Source organism: Chionomys nivalis, chromosome 9 (assembly GCF_950005125.1).
Source record: "Chionomys nivalis chromosome 9, mChiNiv1.1, whole genome shotgun sequence".
Classification (NCBI taxonomy): domain Eukaryota; kingdom Metazoa; phylum Chordata; class Mammalia; order Rodentia; family Cricetidae; genus Chionomys; species Chionomys nivalis.
The window spans coordinates 5,571,056-5,594,017 of record NC_080094.1 but is presented as its reverse complement, the minus strand read 5'-3'; the positions used below and the strand labels follow the sequence as shown (position 1 = coordinate 5,594,017).

General features: G+C 54.6%; 1 protein-coding gene across 1 annotated transcript in view; it reads right to left on the bottom strand.

The window, feature by feature from the left end:
- Pmepa1 (prostate transmembrane protein, androgen induced 1) overlaps positions 1 to 19,800 on the bottom strand; it is a 50,087-nt gene extending 30,287 nt beyond the window's left edge. Inside the window, exon 1 of the mRNA XM_057780947.1 lies at positions 19,473 to 19,800. Within this exon, the coding sequence (XP_057636930.1) occupies positions 19,473 to 19,575 (103 nt within the window). The 5' untranslated portion in view covers positions 19,576 to 19,800. The remainder of the gene's footprint in view (positions 1 to 19,472) is intronic.
- Between the last annotated feature and the right edge of the window lie 3,162 nt (positions 19,801 to 22,962).

Below are 22,962 nucleotides of genomic sequence, written 5' to 3'. Positions count from 1 at the left end.
TAACACTTGAGGCGCCCCAAGTCCTCGAACTTCTGTTCTTCCTTGTCCCCCATGGGCTTGGGAGCTCTGGAAAGCCAAGACAATTTTCCACCCCAATGTTAGCAGCGGCTCCTATGACACTGGCTTACATGGTGACGAACCCTGTAACTCTCCAGCCCTGGGGACGTCTCCTGGGCACGGAAGAGCTGCAAAAGGACAGGTATCTTGAGAAGACAGGTGACCAAGGACCTCATGTAGTAGGTGCCACCCTCTACCTCCAGGTGGCCCCTTCACTTCTGGGAGCTGCTCTTAGGGCGGCTGGCCATGGTGCCATGGCCTCAGAACCTATTAGAGGGCTGCCCATCTTCCTCACCCAGCAGGTGGCTTCACCACCTTCCAGCCCGGCTCAGACCAATCAGTTTCACGTCTGGCCCTCTTTTCATTATGAGGATGAGGCCTCTGTGCCTGGACTACATTAAATGCCAATTCCTAGGATGCCTGCCCTTTGGAGGAGAGCCTGTGTACACACGGCAGTGATGGCAGAGGGTGCGGAGGGGGTTGTCGGACTGTGGGAAGTTCCACTGGGTGCCCAGGTCCTACCGTTCACTGAGTGCCACTAACACCCTCCACACATTCCTGCTTCTGAAAAAGAAGTCTATGGATATTGCCAGAGCACCGTGTTCCTAACAAGGCAACTGAGGCTCAGGGCAGTAAGGACCCTGATGTAGAACCAGTTGGGAGGTCTGCCTCTCCCTGGCCAGCTGTGGCTCTCACGTGGTACATGCTAGACCTTCTTGTCACCAGTGGGCACAGTGACTCGGCCAAGCTGTGGTTCCTGTCTTACTAGGGACTTTTTCCACTTGTCTCTCTCTTGCCAAGGCCTCAGACGTCCTGGCCTCCCCTGACTGGGCAAAGGCAGGCACAGAGCGCCCGGAGTTCCTCTGGCACAGCCCTGGCCCAACGCTGCCTTTGGGCCTTTGTCTCCACTGGCAGCCTGCCCCAGACTTATTGGCACAGGCCGTGGGGTTTTATTTAGACAGTGTCAGCTAAGTAGTGCTGGGCACACAAACCCAGTGGGTGTCAGCTGGACTGGGCTGCACGGGGCGTCTCTGTCAGGAGTGGCCTGGGTTTGGATGGTGGGCTGGTTGCATGCTGGGCTACCACCACCTCCTTTGAAGCTGGCTTCTCTGGCCCACTACCCATCCCCTTCTTGTCTCTGCCTAAATCCCACTCGGGCTAGCCCCCAAACCCTGACCCTTCAGAACTAAAGGAAGCAGAGACGTCTAGACTGCCAATCTCAGTGTGAGACAAGGCTTTGTGTTGGGGACTGGGCCTGACCTCCCCAGGGAGAAATGCTGGTTGGGAACTTGGCATTATGGAGATGACTGAACCACTTCTGGAACACTACACACAGTCTGTCCCTTCCAGGGCGGTGACCTGGCCTTAACCCAGTACAAGGGCTCAGACCTGGTTGGGTCTTTAGGAACTTGGGAGCCTGCGATCCTCTGCCTGTCTCTGGTCAGTCCTTGTAACAGTCCCCACGCTCTCTTAAACGACCACACTAAAATTCAGTCAGTCAGGCGCAGCCAGGCAGCCATGACAGACCAGACCGAGGGTCTTCCTGACCAGTCAGGGAAGGAGCCACAGGCTGGTCCCTACTGACCCTTCTCTGGACCTTGGGAATCCTGACCTTTGGAGTCAGGCAAGCATCACAAGGTGTTCTCACTTGTTCTACAAGCATTTCGTTTAGGATGAAGGCCTACCCAGACGGCCTGGCTCTGGTGCAGAAAGGGCTTCTGGAGATGATGGCCACACTGCCCAGCAACAGCTAACTAAGGTCTCCCCAGCTGCTCTACACCTGAGACTCACTCCCTCCTCAGCAACCCAAGCCTGGACACTTGCATTACCCCGTGCAACAGAGGAGGCTGAGACCCAGGCCAGCCTCAACTCACCCTGCTTCCAAGCTAGGGGCTCCCTCACCAGGACACCCCCACCCCACTGGGACAACTTAACCCAGTGGATAGCGGAGCCACAGAAGTCCCTGGAGAACTTCCAACCACACACATCCAAAGGAGCAGTGGTGTCTGGGATACTGACAATTTGGTGGGGACTTGTCTTTACCCCACTAAGAAATGGTCACGGGGGAGGGGGGGTCTGGAGAGATGGCTCAGGAGTTAAGGGCTGCTCTTCCAGAGGTCCTGAGTTCAATTCCCAGCATGCACATGGTGGCTCACAACCATCTGTAATGGGATCTGATGCCTCCTTCCATCATTCAGGCATACATGTAAATATTGCACTCATATACTATAAAACACATAAAGAAAGAGCCATAGGGGAGGAAGATAGCCCTGCGCCCATTCCTTGTGCCATCCCTCCCCAAACTTCCAGGGGTCACTTAAACCCCTTGGTAGCTCATTCACCCCCTGTGGTGACTCAAGAGGCGGCCTATTTCCCCAGGACTGCCCATGTGCCTCACTCTCTGGGGCAGTTCACGTGGAAGCCCGTTTCCCTGTGACCAACCATTCTCCACAGTGGCTCATGTGGCCGTCTGCTCCCTGTGACCACACATGGACAGCACACACCCCATGGTCCCTCACTCTCCGGGCTCCTCCCATGTTCTCCAATCCCCAGGGCATGCCCTCCCCCAGCCCCAGGGCAGCCACACCTGAGAATATCAGAACAGTCCCAGCTCCACGCGACGACAGGGACACTTTGACTTTTGTCCCTATCATTCATCGAATTCTTTGAATTTGGAGTTAAGAAGGAGCAGTCTGCTGTCTTTACAGCAGGAAGAATCAAGCTATTGTCTCTAGGGAGGGAGGGACACACCAGCCAGCTCTGTCTGGAGTCTGTCTTTTGACCGGTCACTTGGGCACACTGTGCCCATGTTCACAGCACAATGCTTTGGGTTCTTTTTTTCAATCCCCTCTAGGTGATTTGACGTGCATTTCAGGAGGGAGAAGAGTTTGAGGGGGTCGGGAGTAGAGCACACACTAAGATCCAGGGAACCCGAGCTCTACGCCCAGCAGGGATATAACCCAAGGCAGTGAGGGCTGTGTGTCTGTTCAGGGAACAATGGCAAAGAGTCTTACACAGACACCAACTGTGGTGATATTCTGTTTGAGCGCTAACAAATAAAGCTTGCCTGAAGATCAGAGGGCGGAGCTAGCCACTAGTTAACCATAGAGGTCTTGGAGGTCTGTGCAGACAGACAGGAAGTGATATGGCTGGGCAGAGAGAGGAATATAAGGCGGAAGGAGACGGGAACTCAGCCCTTTTTAGGCTGAGGAGTTAGCAAGGAAAGAGCTGGCTGTGGCTTGCTCCTTTGTCTCTCTGATCTCTCAGCACTGACCCCGATATCTGGCTCTGGGTTTCTATTATTATGACCAGTTAGTACTCATGTGACAGCACACACATTTTCAAATATTTTCCATTTTCATGGACACCTGGAGCCAACTGAGCATCAGGTATATGTGCAACTGGGGAGCCCACCGCTCTGCCCTATCCTAGGACACACTCAGAGACGGGGTGCAAATCTGGCTTTGAGGCTCATTCGTGACCGAGACACCAGCTGACTCTGGCCTCACTGCCTGTGGAGTGAGCCTGCAGTTCTTGGCTCCTCCCTAAAACCTGTAACCTAAGAGAAGGGCACTGAAGCAATGGCTTCGGAGTGCTGCCCATCTCACTACCACGCTTCCCAAACAGTGGCACACCTCAAGACTGAGACTCTGGCTTGACACCCATGGTAAGTGGGGAGGGCCCAGCCCTCCCTGCAGGATCCTGAGAGCTGGGGCGCACACCCACAGGTCTCCTCGTTGGCTTCCTGGCACTGTGTGTACTCACAGAACCTGAGGTCTAGTGCACAGTGGGCGTTCAGTAACTGAAACACAATCCAAGCACACAGTGGCACTTGAAGCTTAATGTCATGGAGGCTCAGAGACACCTCACTAAGTGCACAGCTTGGGTGCCAGCATCACCCACCTTATATAATCATGAACAAATGGGGACAAAGGAACCCTGACATGACTGGGCCTCCAACCTCATGAAGCCTGCTTCTCCCTAGGAAGAACTCCTACTCACGCCTTTGAACCCTTTCTAGCATCTCCCATAGGAACTTTCTAACTTTCCCCACTGAAGTTAGAGACTCCTCAAACATTCTCCATTTCTCCCACAATCCAATCCACAGCTTAAAAACAAACAACCAGACTCATTTCTGACACATGCCCTTCATCTAACCCTCATAGGTCTCTGAGGAGAATTGTCCCATTTTAGAGACAAGGATGCTGGTTCTGAAGGACATTCTCCTTGGGTGGGGACAGACTCAAGCCCAATGGTGTGCCCCTATCTTAGGTCTCAATTGCTCCCTAGGGGCTTGGTGGGCATGCCCGCCCATGCCTGACAAGGACTTCAGCAGGGGGTACCTGGCCTCCTTCAGACAGCACCGGCGTCCCTTCAAAGGGACCAGACCACACAAGGCCTGTTCTGGAACCCTGACTCAAGGCCTCTGTCAAGCAGCAGGTTCTAGAATGGGGCCAGTCTGGAGCCCCCACGCGCGTCCTTCCATCTCGCTCCTGTCCCAGCACTCCTGGCTAGAGAGTAGAAGACAACCCTGTGTCCTCATCTCCAAGATGTTCTGAGTCACCATTTCTATCCCAGACCAACACTGACAGCTAACGTCAGTTCAAACTGGGAGAGTCCACTGGAGTACGTAACACAGTCTTGCAAATACGAGAGGGTGCTAGGGCCGGTCCGTGGGGACCCTGCCACCTACCAGGCACAAGGCATAACCTAAGAACCTTCCGAGCGTCAGTGTCCTCCCTGGTAGGAGGGCATCCCTGAATACATGATGTTCACTTGTGTCTCGGGAACGCAAGGGCTTCCTAACTGCTGCTGTTGGATTTCAAAGCTTATGGTGGCCAGGTATTCTGCAGCACAGTTCCACGATCGCCATCTTCCTGTGAGTCGTTAAACGGAGCTGCAATCAGAATTCACGAGACAAAAATCAAAGCACAAAGCAGCACCACAACCCCCAGACCCCCAGACCTGCCCTGAGCAGCACACCCAGGATGCCCCCCCACTGGGCCTGGGAGCAAGCCAGGGGCCCTTAGCCAACATCTGCCTATCCGAAGTCGGCCCCACGCCTGCCAGATCCAGGCGTGTTGGCATTCCAGTCAGCCAGCCTCAGTGCCCCCGTGGGCTGCAATAAAAATTCCTAGACAGGTAGTCAGGTCGGAGGCCAGCGCAGGATGAGCAGGGAGGTGGAGAAGTGCAGGAACTCCCTCCTTATCCTGCAAGGGCTGGGGTGCCTGTTGTCTGACTGGGTGCTCTCCTGGGTCTGGACTGGAGTGCAGGATCTGAGGCCTGGCTGGGAAAAAGTCTAGGCTGGCTGAACCTGTCATGCCGTGCCCACAGAAAGGGGGGCTGAAGAGCGGGACCAGGCAGAACTCTGCTTCACTTCTTCCCAATGGCCTCCCTTGCTCAAGGAGGCTAGCCAGCCAGTCACACTTGCCACTCAGACCCTAGCACAGTGGACATGAAATTTTTTTTCTACTCCAGAGAGAGGACCTTACACAGCCCTATTTGCAGGGATGTTATGGTAAGACCACATGGTGGGGTCCCTGGATCCTATGGGTACAGTGAAAGCCTGCTGTTGTATCCTGAGACTAAAGTGACCCCAAGCACCTGTAGGAATTACCACACCATCCACACCTGCACGGGTCTCCAGCCCCCTGCCCCACGTAGGGCTCTGACCTGGGTCACTAAACTCCCTCCCCTCATGGTGCACAGACGCCAACCACAGCCATTCCCCTGGGATCTGACCTGGTGACCCTGACTTTCACAAGGCTGGGTGACCTGACCGGAGAAGGACAAATAGCAAAGGTTCCTTTCTAAGGGGCACTCTGCTTCTCCAAGTGCGGTGTTTTCAGAGGGGGTCTACCTATGTAGCCCCAATTGGCCTTGAACCACAGAGACCTGTCTGCCTCTGCCTCCCACATGTTAGGCTTCATGTGGGTGCTTCTAAAAGACTGGGGAGGGGAAGGGCTTGGCATTCTGGACATGGCTCCCATATGTCACTCACAGCCTTCCCAATGTTTGCCATTTCCAAATATCCTATGAAAGGAATTAAAATTGCTTAATATTTCCCAACTGGAAAAAACCAATTTATGTTTACTTGGTTGTTTTGCTTTGCTTTGAGACAGGGTCTCATGTTGCCCAAGGTGGCCTCAAATCCCCTAAGTGGCAGAGGACGACTTTGAACTCTTGATCAATCCTTCTGCCCCTCCTATGCTAGGATATGAGGTGCACCCTGTGCCACGCCCAGTTTACCCAGGGCTTCGAGCAGGTGAGGCTAGCCACAGCTCCTGCCCATAACTGGATTCTTTTTCCCAGTGCTCTACCAACTGAGCTTCACACCCAGCTATCCAACTCCTTTTTACTCTTTAGTTTTCCTTAAACATGGAGCCTCACGAAGCCAGCACTGTGTGGGCCATGTTTCCTTGCCCACACCTAACAAGCAGAACCCCGAGCATGGCCCTGTTAAGAGTAGACAATATGGCTGAAAAGCATCTCTAGGGGACCAGGCTATCCTGTCTCTGGAGGCCTCTGAGGACTTTCTTGGTAGGGCGGATACCTAAAAGTTTCTGGAGCCAGTCCAGCCAATCAGCAGCCTCCTGCCCTTCTCCCCTGAGCCCCAGGCTCCCCATTTGTAAGATGGATTTAGGGGTCCCAAAGCGTAGCATGTAACACTGCCCCTCGCATCCACTGGGGACAAGCTACATGCTGTCTGCACAGCCCTGCAGATGGTGGGACAAATGACCTTCACATCCATTTCACAGGTGATGAGCTGAGATCCTAGAGCCACACCATGGTGATACCGCCTTTTCCTAAGGTGGATCTTAGTCTGTCAGAATCGCTTCTCTGGAGTTCCTTGGACCGCCACGCCCCAGCCCAACTCCCACAAAATAGTTAGCTCCATCCTGTGGTCTAGGCTGTCTGGGAGCACAGCAGCTTCTGAGTTCACCACCTCTGAGTAACCGCTTCCTTAAGACATGACTCACACCTGTCTGGGGTCACCCACATTCTCACTCCCTGCAGAGGTATGCAGGCCAGGTGAGGCAGGCGCAGGCAGAGGTGCTCCAGGCTGCTGCTAGTGGCTTTCCGAGTCCCACAGTCCCAGAGGCGCCAAATCCACCGTGACTACAAGGCTCTGCCTTGTGAGTCCCCCAGGCTGAGATGGAGATGAAGGCCTTGGCCTCGGGCATGGGGCTCAGAGGCAGGCTGCAAAGTGTCTCTCATCGGGAATTCTACTGAGCTCATTCCCTAGGGCCCAGGCTGGCCCTTGCAGCCCTCATGCCCCATCCAAAGTGGCTGCTCCCTGGGTCACCCATGCTGCAACATCATGGTCTCAAAGTCACGAGGCTGAGTGAAAGAGCTGACGACTGCAGCGTTGTGGGACCCACAGGCCTCTGAGGACAGGTGCAGAGGAAGGTGGGATTGGGACCCCGAGAGAGACAAAACCTGGCAGAGGAGGCTAGAGCCTTCATACTGAGAGAGAAGGAAACTAAGTGTGTTGTGTGTTGGGGGGAGGAGTACGGGAGAGAGGGAAAGCACGGACTCGGGTGGACTCGGGTCGTGCTTCTGCCACAGCTCTGAACTTTCAGGATGGACTTGCTAGCACCGTTTGCTGCTCCTCTCTGCTTCGCCCTAGCACCCTGTGGGTCACAGTGACCTGTCCTCCAGTTACAACCCAACACTGGGCAGTTCCTGTTCTCTCCTGCTCCCGGCCACAGGGATCACTGCCCGCTGGCTCAGGGACCCTTCCAAGGGAAGGGTGCGGAGGAAGGGAGGGAGGCGGGGAGCTTTCCCAGCCAGCCAAAAGGGTCACACACATACCCAGCTGGAAAAGGCTGAGAGGGTAAAGGGACAGAGAGGCCTCAAATCAACCACACCCCTGACACCACGACAGGTGGCTTTAAAACCTTGGCTCTGCCGGGGCAAGCCAAGCCCAGCTTCGGAAACCCTCAGCCCAGGTTCAAATCTGCCTTGCAACTCTGTGCTGAGTGATCCCTGGCAAGCGACTTGGCTCCTCCTCCTCGTGTGCACTGAGGCTGCCTTGAGGATTAATGAGGTGGGGCGTGCCAAGTGCTTGAGAGCATCTGCCATGGCTAGGGCTTAAAAAGTCACCGCTCGCCCTGGGGGGAGTGCCTAGATCAACCCCCAAGCAGACAGGGCTGTGAGAAGCCAGGGTTGTTTCCTGAATCCTGACGACGTCTTCCAGGGTCTCCCCTTTCTCACTCTTATTTCTGAAGTCCCCCCCACCCCCGCCAGCATCTGAATCTATTCCAGACCAAAGCCCTCAAGCGTTTCTCTAGACTGTAAAGGGTAGAACTCGACATTTGTGCAAGAATCAGGCAAGATGAAACAGAAGCCTCTGTGCGGACTCTGGCGTGGGACGCTGGCTTTCAAGAAAGGCAAACAAAGTGTTATCAGGCGATTGTTGCACTCAGTGGGATCTTACTCCAGGTCTCTCACGTACAGCAGGGGTCTGGAAGACCAGAGAGCTGAAAGTAGGGTATGCCACCTGCAGGGAGGGATTTGGCAAAAGACAGCCTGCGAGTTGTTAAGCAACAACAGTGACAAGGAGGGGCCGGTCGAAGGGCCTGGTGGCTTCTAGAGGGAGCAATCCCTTGCCCTGCCAGGACTCTGCAGCCTCCACGGTCGTGCATCCTAGAATGTTAGTGACATCACTGCTCAAACACACTCGAGAGCACACCAGGACAACCACTTGGGTAAGGATCTCAGCCCAGTGAGAGGATGCTGTGATTGATTAGCAATGTCTGCCAGGAGCAGCAAGTGGAGTACCTCATCGAATGGCAGGTACTAGACAGTCCCGATCTATACTTTGGAAAAGTCACAAAGAGGCCAATAAAGTCACCATCAAGTCTCGCACTACCAGGCCAAGAACAGAACAGACCCTGCTAATGTGCTCTGTGTCTGGCCTGGGCTGAGAGCTGCAAACTTGAGAATACCGGAGCCAGGAATACACACTGTATGGAGTGGGCGACCCAGCGGGAAATCATCAGAATTCAGGAGAGGAAATCAGCCAGGAAAGAAATCACATAGGGAGAGAAATACTCAGGTAATTATCAACTCTTGGATCCGAACTTATACTTGGAGCCTCGATTCGGGGCCACGGGAAGCTGGCTGTGTAATTACACCTCTGGGCCACGTGGCAACAGCTCTAATTATCTCCTAGATGGGACCAAAGTGACCATTTTAATCTAGAGCCCAAAGCAACTAGTAAAATTAGGCAGCAATCGCGCGGCAAGCAAGTTCACATGCCTGACAGCTGTGCGCGGACCGGCCACAGTAGACATCTAATAATTATCATCAGAGAAACGGGACAGGCAGGGTAGTGACTTCTTCCACAGACCGCACTGAGCGCCAGACCCACTCAAGAGCACATTTAGTGGGTCTCCACCGTCCTTGCAAAGACGACGACCATGTTCAAAGGCCTGGTTCCGACACCCCTCATATCCCCCTAATCCCATAAATAGATTAGAGAAACATCTCCCTCCTATGGCCGTGACCCCAGAGCCACTGAGCTTGGCCCGGCGTGAATCACCAGTGACTGCACTCCCAAGTGACTGAACGATAAGGAGGAGGCGCAGACACCAATAAATGAATCACGCCTTCCACAAGACCAAACCTTTGGCTTTTGCAGACACCAATTACAAAGTAGAAAGAAAAGAACAAAGGAATTACTCAGGGTGTTTGCGCAAAGTTGATTCATAGGTTCACAGAATTATTACCAGCTAAATTGTTTGTGGAAAGACAATTAGAGCCACGACCAGACGAAGCTCACCAACCAGAGAGCCGGGGACTTGCAAAATAGGAGCGCATGTGTGCATTCCTGGGGGCTTCCAGGTTTGGGGAACCCCCTTCCTTTTCACCATCTGACCTTAAGTTCTGTAGGTGAGTGTGGAGGAGCTCGGAAACAGAGTCTGAGCAAGTCCAGACATACTGGAAAAACTCAGAGACTGCCTGCCCTTCTTTGGTTGGAAGGCTAAGCATGCAACCACCAAACCCTAACACGCCATCTCAGCCACCACCCACAGGAGGCTTAGATCAAAGGTTTGCTTCCTATTGTGGAGCCTGTCCTAAATTAGAAAAGGGGTCTCCTGAGAGTCAACTCATGGGCTGGGGTTGGAACCGCACAAAAAAGCTTTCGCAGTCTGTGGACTTGCGGTCCCCCGGTGAGGGGCCTGATTTGAGAGAATTATTGTACCGCCCACCTGTCTCCTGCTCCCAGGCAGAGTCCCACCTGGCACTGACACTGGCACCCCACGGCCTCTCACCGAGCTCTCACTTCTTGCCTAACGGATGGCTTCTCTAATCGCTCAGCACAGGAACCAGGCAGCTCGCCCAGCAGCATGAGCTACACACGGCAAGGCAAGAGGGCTGTACCAAAGACCTCCAGGCTGGAGATTGCAGGAGAGCTCGGTCCTGTGGGACACGTTGGCCCGGATGGTGCTTTGAGGGACCGGAAGCAAGTGGGTCCAGGGTGCCCCTCCTGGAGCCTAGTCTTGGTGGAGGGGGTGACCAGGTAAGCCAGGACCACTGGGACTAGAAGACCTCTCGGGAAAGTGACCCGCCAAGGCGGTCTACAGTGGAAGGACAGGTTGTCTTGCCCAAATTTGCTAACACACACACACACACACACAAAAAAAAAAAAAAACCAAAAAAACAGATGTGGCTTTCCACTACTCTTCTGCCTAGGACAGCCTGGAAACTGGCTTTAACTGCTTAAGGCAATTCGAGCCGAAGCAAGGGATTTCATAGAACGCCCCCCCCCCCCCCACGTGGGGAATTTAAACACACAACATTACATGTTTACATATATCCACTATAATGCGTTTGGGACTATGTTACAGACAGGAAGGAACGCCATTGCGAGCGCCAGTCAGACGGCTCAGCTGGTTAAGGGGCTGCTTACCACCAAGCCTTAATGCCCTGAGTCCAACCCCTTGGGACCACAGGGTATGAGGTGAGAACAGACTTCCCCATGTGCGTCCTTGGATTTCCACACCTGTGCGTCTGTACAGCGTTGAACCTAGACGCCCACACAAACCCGTGTCTGGATCATCACTTCTACCGTGAACTCTCAAAGTCAAGATGAACACCTTAGCTCCTGGATCCTCTTGCAGCCCCGATAAATGAGAAACTATTGGTAGCAGGAGAGGAGACAGCGGCCACAGGCAGACCCTCGCATGTCCCTTTACAGAACACTGCCCCATGCTCCTGTCAGCCATGGGAAAACTGGTGGCCAACACAAACCCACACGCTCTCCCGTCCGCTGGTTATCAGCCTGTTGCCTGGCTCTGTACCAGTATTGATGAGAGTCCTACCTGCTCAGCTGGGGCTAAGTATGGCCTACTGCCACCACGAGTGTATGTTTTAGGGGCAGGCAGATGTAGCAGTTTCTCCAAACCCCAGACACGTGACTCTCCAGATCTGGGCTGCGCCTGTCCATCGAATCCAGTGTTACTATTGAGGGGAGGAAGGGGGTCAGATGCTGACAGTTCCTCCATGACAGAGGAACCAGAAGAGTACTGTTCCTGCCTCTGTGAGACTCAGATACCTATGAGGACGCAAAGGCTGATGGGACAGGACTCAGGGGGCTAAGGCAGAAAGATCATAAGTTCAAAGCAGGTCTAGGCTACAAGGCTGCCTTGGGCAACTCAGTGAGATATTGTCTCAAAAACAATTTCTTTTTTTAAAGGGCTGAGAAATGTAGCTCAGGGGTAGTGTTTGGGATCACCATCTAACCCCTGAGTAAGTCCCAACAGCCCAAAACTCCCTCAAACTCTCAGGGATCCAATGGCCTCTGCCTCCTGAGTGCTGGGATTAAAGGTGTAAACTGCCAGGCCCAGCTTCAAAACTTAAGTCCAGCTACGCTATGCAGGAACCAACTCCACCCTCCGGGCCTAGCAGGTCAGCAGCTCTCCAGGTCCTCTCCCAGCATCTTCGTGCAGGAGATGGTATTGTATTTTTGAACGTTCTGAAACCTTAGTAGGACTGCAGCAACGGGGCTGGTTAAGCCCAGGTGAGGACACATCTGGATTGTGGTGGGGAGGCTCGCCTGCTAATTTCCTGCACCTTGAATCGGCTTTGAAATCTCCAAGTCGGTGGGTAGAAGGAAGGTACAGCTTCCTGCCCCAAAGACTAGGAACTTCCGAGCGTTAGGGATAATCTGTGCCGGGGAGCACAAAGTGGGCGTCACACCTCGCTCCATCTTACAGAGGGCTAAGTGGAGACACAGGAAGGATCTCTCTCACGTTTGCCTCAGAACTAAAGTTCTTCAACGCCGGTGCCTTGACCACATCCTGATCTGCCTGGAATATTTTGGAAGCCTGCTTATTCAAACAGGCAGGAATGAACTCTGCAGCTCCTAGAAACTTTAGGGGCCAACACAGGCTCGCCTGGCCCCAGTAGGAATCGGTGTCTATTTGGGGTGATGGGTGTCATGAACAGACCCCAGCATCTGCCATGCTAAGACTGTCACCCTGCACATCCTCCAACCCTGCCCACTTCCTGGCCTAACCAATGCTCCTGAGGCACCCATCAGGCTGGGGGAGCAAAACAACCAACAGGAAACAGCCTCTCTGAGATTGGTGACTGGCAACACAGGTCAGGTGTGAAGGTTCAAAGAGAGGGGACCTGGAGCCCAGTGAGGACTTTCCCAATTTCCTTGGCCCTGGATCCGGCTCATGCGTTCCCGCCGGGATGGTCTATGGAATATTCTGCAGCTGTTGTGCCGTTCCCAACTGTCACAACACCTGAATGACACAGGGCACAAGCGTGGGGCAAATGCTATTAAATGCCAGAAGGTGTTCTGTGCTCTCTGGGGACATCCGTTAGTCCTGTGTCAAACTCAGCGGTAACACACTGGCGCTGGTGTCCCAGCAAAGACTCTAGCTCCCCACACAGCCCAAGGGGCAAACTCATTTCCAGGGACGTTGAGGCCTAGCCAAGGGGAATGGCCCTAGCAGCTTACAGTGGCAGCCGACTGACCAACACACAACACAACAGGGGCCTGCAATCGTACGGCTAACGAACCCCTACAACGGGAAATCTTGCGAAGAGCACTGAGTGTGGTGTAGGAGGCGTAATACGTGTAAGTGAGCATCGGGGACCTGGTTTGGAGGCTCAGCTGAGCATCAGATCCCGGCTGTGTGACCTGGGACAAATGCTCAGCTTCTCCTCTCAGATCTCAGATCCCGTTTTTCTACCTGCAGATTGGTGGTAACAATAGCTCTCTCACGGGGTTGTTTGTAAGACCAAGGGAGGGAAAAATTCGTCACTAGTACCTGGCACGCAAAAATCTCTCCCAGATCCAACCAGCAAAAGGAAGTAAACATCTACCAGTCACCCTGGGAACAGAGGGAAGCCATTCTGCAGCTCCCAGAGAGCTGACGCCCCAAACTTTTGCAGGTTCCACCACCCCCCACCTCCGCCCATGGTGCTGGAGCCATGCTATGAGCCAAGCCGCCCTGGGAATTTTCCTCAGCCTGGTGACAGTGGCTTCTGCCAGTGACTGACAAGACCCTGGCAAGACCCCCACCCCACCCCCACTCAAGGTGTCAGGGTTTGGCTTTGTAGCATCATCGGATGGGGAGATGAGACTGTCAGAGCTCTGGGTTGCCATGGCTTCCTGGAGGGGCGCAGCCCACTTTGGGAAGAAGGCAGGGAGAATCAGAACAGAGGCCCTATTCCTCACACTGAAGAGCAGGCCTTTGTAACTGAAGCTAAGCGCGGACCCTAACTTCCTAAACTGTGGGCCTCTTACCTACCCCTAGACACCAGTCTTATGAACTAGACCCGGTGGGTATCTGGATGTCACAGGGTAGCGTTGATTTCACGGCTCAAGTTTGTACCTTCCCACTGCCTCTGCCCTGGCCCCAAAGCTGCCGGGATTAAAAGACCCCTGCTGGCAAGTCCTGAGACACTGTCTGGGCCTCCTGTGCCAGGGCAGGCATGCTGGGGTTCCCGCCAGCTCTGCGGTGGGCCTGGCAAAGACAGGCTAGTGACAGCAATATTCAATTACCCACATTCAAGGTCAGCATCCCAGGTGGGCCTGCGGATTCCAACATTCCCAGCTGGTCTGGGGATGGGGAAACCTGCCCTTGGCAGAAGCTTTCAAATCAGGCAGAGTGCCAGGTTGTGACCATCAGAGGACAGGGCAAAACAGTCACAGCTAATAGAAGCCCACCACCACCCCTACCTCAGAAGAGGCCACCATGCCAGACAAGGACCTCCAGATCCTTGCCCCATTCCAGTGCAGAGGGGTGGTGTGATACATTGTGTTGGGGCACACGACAGAAGGCAAGGCAGTACGCAACAGCTGGGCTTCTCTGTCCCTCTTCTGGTCCCTCTTCTGGTCACTCAATGGTAGACTGTGTCTGTGTGTGTGTGTGGGTGGGTGGGGGGGTTGTAGGTTTTCTTGGTGAGAGAAGAAATAAAATACAAGCTGCCGGCATTAGAACCCAGGAGCAGCAGAGGCTGTGGTTTGTGTTTGTCTAGCAAGGTCGTGGGTTCCACCCTCAGACCAGAAAAGAATCAACCCCTCAATCTATCTATGAGTTTGACACCGGCATTTCGCCACCCAGGCCCTCTGTAAATGAAGGGTCTAGTCCGCATGGAGTCAGCATGGACACGTGTATGCGGTACTGGTGGGCTTAGAAGATAGGGGAAGCCTCCCAGTTAATTATGTATTTGTTTTGTAGTGCTGGAGATGGAACCTATAGCCCCTCACACAGCAGACCAGTGCTCTTACCACTGAACCACACTTCCAACCCACAGTGGCCCGAGGGAGTGCACCACAGGCTGACGGTGACTGCCTTCAACGCTGTCACGCTGGCCTCTGAAAGCACCGTCCAGGGATGGGGAGGGCAGCACGGTAGCTTCTTCAGGGTTCCCTGGGACACACAGAGAGCAGACGTGCAGACACGCAGCTCTACAAGCGCGTGGGCCGTGCCTGTGTTATGTATGACTTTCAGAAAGCAAACTGGAGGCTTTGACCCCCTGCTCTCAGCTTGGGCATCGTCAAAGAAGCTGATGTTGGGGGAGGGGAGGACTCAGCCTCCTGGGCCTGCCCGTGGATGGTGGCACCCTAAGAGAGAAGGCCACACCACAGGGCAGTCTGCTTTGACATTATTTCCTTACTTTTAAATAATCGGTTGCCTGGGCCACCAAGTCAGGGTTTGCCAGCCTCTCCCTCCCCCGAAGCCCCTGGCTGCTGTCAACCTCTCTTTTTGGGTTTAATCCCCTTCCCACCCCACCCCCATAACCCCACCTTGCTCTCTTCTTTACAAGGATACCAAAAAAAAAATGCAACTTGTTGGGCGAGGGGACTTCCTTGCTGTCCCCCTAACTGGGAGGGAAGGCAGCAAGGGGCAGGAGCGGCATGCAAGCCCGTGCCCATGTGTGAGATCATCCCCAGCAGTGTACGAATGGTTATTCTGCACCTTGACAAGACACTAGTCTGGATCGTCTGCTCCAACCACAGTCACAACACACTGCTCCCTGGCTGCCTAATGACCTACAACCCAGACAGCAGGAAATCTATGGTTTAGAAGTCCCGGCGCAGAAGCCCACAAGGGAAGCAGTTGCTGGCCCATGTGCACCATTCACCCTGGACCCAGAAACACCCTCCTGCTCTGGAGCCAGACCCTTCACCAAACACAGGCTTAAGCCATCTCCTTCCCCTGTGGTATATACACAATGAGCGCCCCCAAAAGCCGAGCGGATGGGTGGAGGGGCAGGTGTCAACTTCAAGAACAAATGGCTGATTTCCGGAAGGTTCCTCTCCAGCACCCAAGTGTCTCTGCTGAAGCCAGAAGTCGTTCCCAGCAGGGCATCTGCAGATGGCTGGAGACCCTGTGTCACAACTAGGAGAGAGAGAGGGGTACTGGCATCTGGTGGGCAGAGGCCACCTGCAGGGGCCAGTCATCTCTCTCCCAGCCAAGTTATCTGGTCCAGTCTGGAGGCTGAGTCACCCCGGATTCAAACAGTGTTAAACACAAATGGTGTGCACCAGACAAGCCAACAGAGGGATAACTGGATGATCTGAGTGGCTAAGGGCTCAGGATGGTGTGCGGGTAGGGGATGGAGGCGGGTACATGTTTATGTGAGAGCATTTAGGTAAAGGGGCGCATGCCTGCGGAGGCCAGAGAATAACGCCCAGTGTTGGGCCTCAAGCGCTGTTCACCTCACTTAAAAAATGTTTTCAGACATTTATGTATTTATTTCAAATGTGAGCATGCCCGTGCATATGTGTGTACAGGCTTGTGTGGGGGTGTGTGTAAGTGCACATATATCTCTGGAGTCCTGAGTTTGAACTCAGATCATCTGTCTTGGCAGCAGTTGCCCTTACCTGCTGAGCCATATTGCAGACCCCGACCTTATGTTTTGAGACGGGGTGACTCACTGGCCTGGACTACTGTGCTAGACTGGCTGTCCAGCAAACACTCGGGCCTCCACCTCCCCAGCACGGGGGTTACAAGTGTGTGTCACCAACCTTAGGTGTGCCCTGGAAATCACTTTAACCACTGAGCTATCTTTCCAGCTCTGAAATAGTTTGAATTAGGGCTGGGGAAGGAAGGGATCAGTGGCTTAAGGACCCTGACCAGACAGTGGTATTAACAACTTAGCTGCTCCTGCATAGGACCCAGGGCCCTGCTAAAATGAAAGTCAACCAGCCAGGACTGGGGGACCCCAGCACCCCGTCAGTCCAGGAAGTACTCTTGGAGTACACTGATCTGCTCTGCAAGTCACAGGGAAAGCAGGAGTTCAAAGTCAGGGGTTCCACTCTGAGATATGGTAGCTTTGGAAAGAGGCGGAAGGTGCAGAGAAAAATGTGTATGCGGGGCAAGGAGTGGGTTTCTCAAAGCTGTAGGCTCAGGTTGATTCCCAAAGAACTGTTGCAGGTGGGTCTCCTCTGCCACCAAATTCAGGGAGCAGCACATGGGGGTCCAAGAAAGATGACTCCGATCAAGGACTGGGATGGATTGGGGCCCTTAAGTCAGGCATCCAACCTCTGTTTCCCTCATCTCTCTACCTGAAACACAAGGACTCCAAGCTCACTCAGCCCCTCCCGGGTCTGAAACACAGGAGGAGGCCTGAAGAGCACATGGGAGAATAGACCAGCAAGGGGGCTGGGGAGAAGCCCCAGCACCAAAGCCTCTGCTGGAGAACAGGGATCAAAGGCTGTAGCTGAGGCTTCAGAGGTAGGGTGCACTCTTCCAATGAGGAAACTGAGGCCCAGGAAGGCGTAAAAGTCTCCTCTGGGTGAGTGTCCTTGCAAGAACGAACTTCCATCCTGCTAGGGAAAACAGCCTTCCTGTTCCTGCCCAGCAAGAGCTTCCAGGAAACACCAGGCCTTAGGGCTTCCTCAAACCAGACTTTTATTAAAGTGAGCCCCTCCCTGTTTTACTCTCTTTTAGTAAGAAGTAGACTGTGCGGACACAATGTGGGGACAGTCCTGAACCAACCCGGGTGGATGGTGGGGGATTTCCAGACATTAACCCTATAGGTAGGGTAGAACACGGGGTATCACCAAGAGTTTCAAGCCATCTTGGTCTCAACCAAGACATTATTTGGGACAATTATGAGCCCATTCTCGCCTTTCAGCAGGTGGGTTCCAGGGACTGACCGTGGGTTGTTAGGCTAGACAGCATTCTGCTCACACTACGATTGATTCAATGAAGGGACGAGATTAAGAATGATGTGCTTTGTTGGTTTTTCAAAATCTAGGAACACAGAAAAGACCACAATATCCCACTGTGCCTAGACTTCGGAATGTGGTGTCTCCTGAAGTGGGTCCCTCACTTCTGTGGGAAGACAAATCCCCAGTGCTTCGGTCGGCCTCTTACCAGACATGTGTGGACTTATTTTTAATAATATCCCGGTGAATTTCATGAACCTCCCAAGATCCCACGGGTTCCTGGGAAGCAATAGGGTTTGACGCCAAGAGAAGACCGCAAACACTGGCTCTAGGCAGGTTCTCTTGACACCTCCAGGCTTGGGGCAGCACAAGGCTGCTGGGGAGAAATCGGGTACAGAGAGACCAGAGCTTTCGATTCCAGACTGGGAGACGGTGAGTCAGGGGTGGCATGAGGACCCAAGCCTGCTTCCCCTGCCCAGGTGGGGCTGGCCATAGGTTATTTTTACCCCCTGTGCTTTACTGTACATTCTGGGGATTGGGGTGGGGGTGCACAAACTGTAGCAGCTGCCTGCGAAACCAGCTCATGAGTCACCTAGCGACTGCCCTGTTCTGTAGCAGTTGCCCCTGGGCTCCGCTAGAGGAAGGATGTCTGGGTTAGGGAAAGGCTGGGTGCCCTTTTGCCTGAAATGCTTTGGGGTAAGATGGGTACCCCCCAAAAAAGCGAGTTAGGGGAAGGGTGCAGATTAGAAGGCAGATGGCAGCGGGTGAAGTCTCAATTCCTTAACCAACTCAACAGCCACCTGGGTGGGTCACAGAAGGAAGTAGATGCTTCCTAATCTCAACTTCTGGTGGTTCAGGATGTTGACAACGGGCGGCCGGAGGCTCAAGCAAGGCACTCACCACTCTGGGTCTACCATCTCGAAGAAGATCCCAACACAAACAGCCCCAAAACTTTGACTCATTTGTAACCCCCATCCTAGCCAGAGTAAGCCAAGCAGTTCAGCCAGAGGCTATTTATAGGAGTCCGGGACAGACATTCACAATGACACACACTGGGGATAACGCGGTGGGCTAGATGCATCAGCTCCAAGTATTGGATTCAGACACCTTGACACAGACGGTCCGCAGATTTGGCTGAATTCGGACCATATTGACCCCCGCCATACGCGCACACCAAATCAGACACCCAGTGATGCAGGGGCACTCAGACTCACACACCGGCACAGATCGCGACTCAAATCCACAGACATCCAAAGACGCGCCGAGACTCAGATAGACAGACCAGCGCACTCCACAGACTCACGGAAACCCGGGACACATCACCACGGCCACTCCAGACAAACGCCAGGAACCCCAGACACCTCCCGGGCCAGACAGTGTTTCCCCCGCCCGCGCCCCCCCGCCCAAAGTTGATAAAGAGCCTAATTGCTCCATCGCCTCGGCCCCTAGGGAAAACGGAATGGAAACTTCCCCGGCACTGCCCGCCTGGCCCTCCCGCGCGGCGCGACGTCCCCGCCGAGCCCCGGGTCCGAGTCGGACCGGGCGGGGCGCGCGCGGCGGGGACCGTGCCAGGCTCGCAGCGCCGCGGGACAAAGCCAGGCCGGCCGCCAGCTGCCGCGAGCCTTCGGGAGGGCGCGCCCCGGGCGCGGCGGGCGCAGCCGGGGAGCCTGGGTGAAGCAGGCGCGCGGCTCCCGAGACCCCACGCGATCGCGACGTCCCGGGCCGGGGATCCCACGAGGCTGTCCCGGGGGGGAAAGGGCTCACTCACTGATCTCCATGCTGGGGAACAAAGAGCGCTGGCAGTTGCACGCGCAGGAGACATTGGGCTGCCCGGCGGCGGCGGCGGCGGCGGCGGTGCCGTTGACCCCCATCAAGTGGTCACGGGCGGCGCGGGGCGCGAGGCGCGGGGCGCGGGGGCGGCTCCGGCCGGTGCGCGGGGCTCGGGCCCCGCATACAGCGCCCAGCGCGGCGCGGGCTCGAGGCGCCGCCGAGGTCCCCGGGACGAGCTGGGTCCCCCGGCCGCCGAGCGGGAATCCCGGGGCGGCGGGCCGTGGCCGCGGGCGGCGTGCGGGGCACCGGCGGGCGGCCGGGGCGCGGAGCCGCCGGGCTCAGCCTGCGCGCCGGCCGATCCGCAGCCGAGCGCCGCCGCCCGCTCCTCATTCAAGTCCAAGGAGATCGGGTTGCGCCGCGCGCCCGCGGTCGGAGGCAGGCAGACGGTCTGACGTCAGCGCTAGACGGGGCTGCCGGTTCCCACCGCGCGGGGGCCGCGGAGGGGGCGCGCGCTGCGCCAATCCCCGCCGACGGCCCCCGCACCCTCCTCGGCCCGGGGGGCGGGCCCGCCGCGCACTGGGCGGGCTCTTAAAGGGCCCGAGCCCGGTGCCCGCGTAGACCCGGCGCCCGCGCTGCATAGACCCGGCGCCCTTGGGAATCACCCCCGGTCAGGTCCCCGGGGATTTCCAGGCCTGCGGCGGCCGCAACCCAAAGCAAGACTCAAGAAGTTAAAGTATTCTCCCCCCGCCCAACTCCTGTCCCTGGGGTCCTCCACCTAGGAATTTGGGAGGCTCCCGAGAACTGCGAGGTTTCTGGGGCGCCTTGGGGGGTTCAATGCATGAAAATAAGAGCCAAATGAGCCCCGGGATAAAGACCACCCGTAGTCAGATTTCTCAGAAGATTCTGCGGCCTCACGAGGCTCCAGACCCCTCCCGCCTCCCCTCTACCCCCCTTCCCCGCGGCCCGGCACTTTAACTGGGTTTTGGATAGACTGGGGTTCCTGTAGACACGCCCAGGATTGCGCCCTCAGGCCCTGCTCTTGTAAGTTAGTGCCCAGGAATGGAGGTGGGGGGGTCACTGTCATGGGACACCCAAGAGTTACACACCCTCTATCTGCTGCCCCAAGCTTGCCCCCACCGGCTGGCTAGGCTCAGAGTGTAAAAGGGGGTCACGGGAGTGTGCTTTTTGTTCATTAAGTCTTAATTAATTAACCGAGAGCTACGGGAACCCATGCTCCGGCTACAAAGATATTAAACTATTACGTAAGAGGCCTCCCATCCCTAGCGCAACTCCAGCCTCAAAAGTGAAGTGTGCCTCTTTGACCCCTTCCTAACTTACACCAGCTCTATGGTGCACCTATTGTGTGCCAGAGAGTAACATCACACTGTAGCAACTTGGGGAGGCGAAATATTTGATTAGGGTCCATTTTACAGCCGGGGAAAGTGGTCAACGAAGCTCAGGTTGAGGAGGGCGCAAGAAGTTGGAACCTGACTTCTGCCCAAGCTGGAGGTGAGGGGTACTGGTACAGGTGCCCCTCTGCAGGCCGTGGTCCTTTGTCTTAGGGTAGGGGGAAGCTTTTACGAGTTCTTGTTATTTTATTTTTAATAGACTGGATGGAGGAGGAGAAGGTGGAGCTGAGAGAACAGTCTAGAGTTTGCAGATCAGCACAGGAAGTGGGTTCCCCTCCCTACCTTTAGGGACTTTCCTGGAGGATTCACCCTGGAGCCCCATCCTGCCCCAGGGAGATTCCAAGACGCTCCAGCCCATTTGTTTGAAAAAGCAGCTCAATCTTGGTATTTATATATGTATGACTTTTTGTTTATATATATACACTGTGCACTGCAACCCGCGGTGGACTGATTGATCCCCTGGAACTGGAGTTACAGATGGTTGTGAGCCACCATGTGAGTGCTGGGAACCAAACCCAGGTCATCCGGGAGGATTGCTCTAGCTACAAGCAACTCAGTCTTACAGGTACCGTCTTTTCCGGGTAGGAGCCAAGGCCTCACCACTGCCCCAGCACCAGTGATTTCCCCAGCAGGTCTCTGGCATGGGAAGGTCTGGCTGAAATCTGACCCCTGCAAACTGAAGGGAAAGTTCTCATGAATCTTGTCTGGGAGGGTACTGAGAAGGTGGACTGGGTGGTGAGCCACCCTGGGCCTGCTCACTTCAGCTGTCTGAACTGAGTAAGTCCCAGTTGCACCAAGAACAAATTGAAAGTAACTCCCAAGACAATTTTTTTTTCCCACAAAAAACATTGGGCCGTGACCCAGACTGGGACAGGGTGTTCACTTGCTTCTTATTTTAACACAGGTGAGGTCCAACCTTGTAGTCTTTCGAGACTGAATAGTTTTTAAAGAATCTTGGCAAAGGAAAAGAAGAGGGATCGGCCAGTTCTAGGAGGTGGGGGGGGGGGAGTGTTTTTCAAACACAAAAGGTGTTACATTTATAAAATTTTTATAAATTGGAAAGATTTAAAGATTTGAATTCCTTTGCATAAAAGTTTCTACAAGTTGTGTGTGTGTGTGTGGGGGGGTGTTATGGAATATCAGCCATAGCAGGCTACCTTTTATAGGAGCAAAAGGTGTTCTTTGTAAGGTCAATCAAACTGCTAACTATACCCTCCCTCAGTAATTCAATCAACAAACAACAAACTCCACCGAAGCTTGGGACCTTGGCAAAGGATTTCAGCAGTAGCTCCTGTTGTGCAGACGTCTTCTTGCAGGGGATCGACTTGTCCATCCATGGGAAGTGTCTTGACCATTGATTGTATCAGAAATAAGAATTAAATTTAAATTTAATTTTTACTTACGTGTGTGTGTGTGTGTGTGTGTAACACACATGGGGAGGTCAGAGGATAATTTGCAGAAGTTGATTATCCTTCCATGTGGGTCCCAGGAATTGAACCCAGGTCCTCAGACTTGGCAGCCAGTTCCTTTACCCACTGAGTCATCTCACTGGTCTCTTATATGTACATGCCAAGTGTATGGGGGTACCTGGTGCGTCCAGAAGAACGCATGGGATCTTCTGCAGCTGGAGTTGCTGTAAGCTGTTTGGTGGGTGCTGGAAACCAAGCTCAGATCTTCTAGAGGAGCGGTGCACGCTGCAAACCACTGAGCCAGCTCTCCAGTCACACGTGGAGGCTGAATGACAGCGGGTAAAAACAACCAGACTTTCCACTACGCTCACCTCCCCTCATTCCCTCTGTGGTGACAGCTATGGCCACCTTTTACTGGGCGCTGCAGTGTGACCCTATTGCGTTGACCCATCATTTGAGACTGGTTGGCTTCGTGGTGTCTGATTGTTGGAACAGATGCTCAAAGATTGAGTGGTCATGGCTGTGTGACCTCAGTTGAGTCCCTTCAACTCTCCGACTGTGGTTTCCTCCTCTGCAAAATGGAGCAGCCCATGGCACCAGAATGTGGCCAGATCATAATGGGGGAGGAAGGAGTTCAGAGTCTTGAGAGGGTGTGGGTAGGGATTGGGGT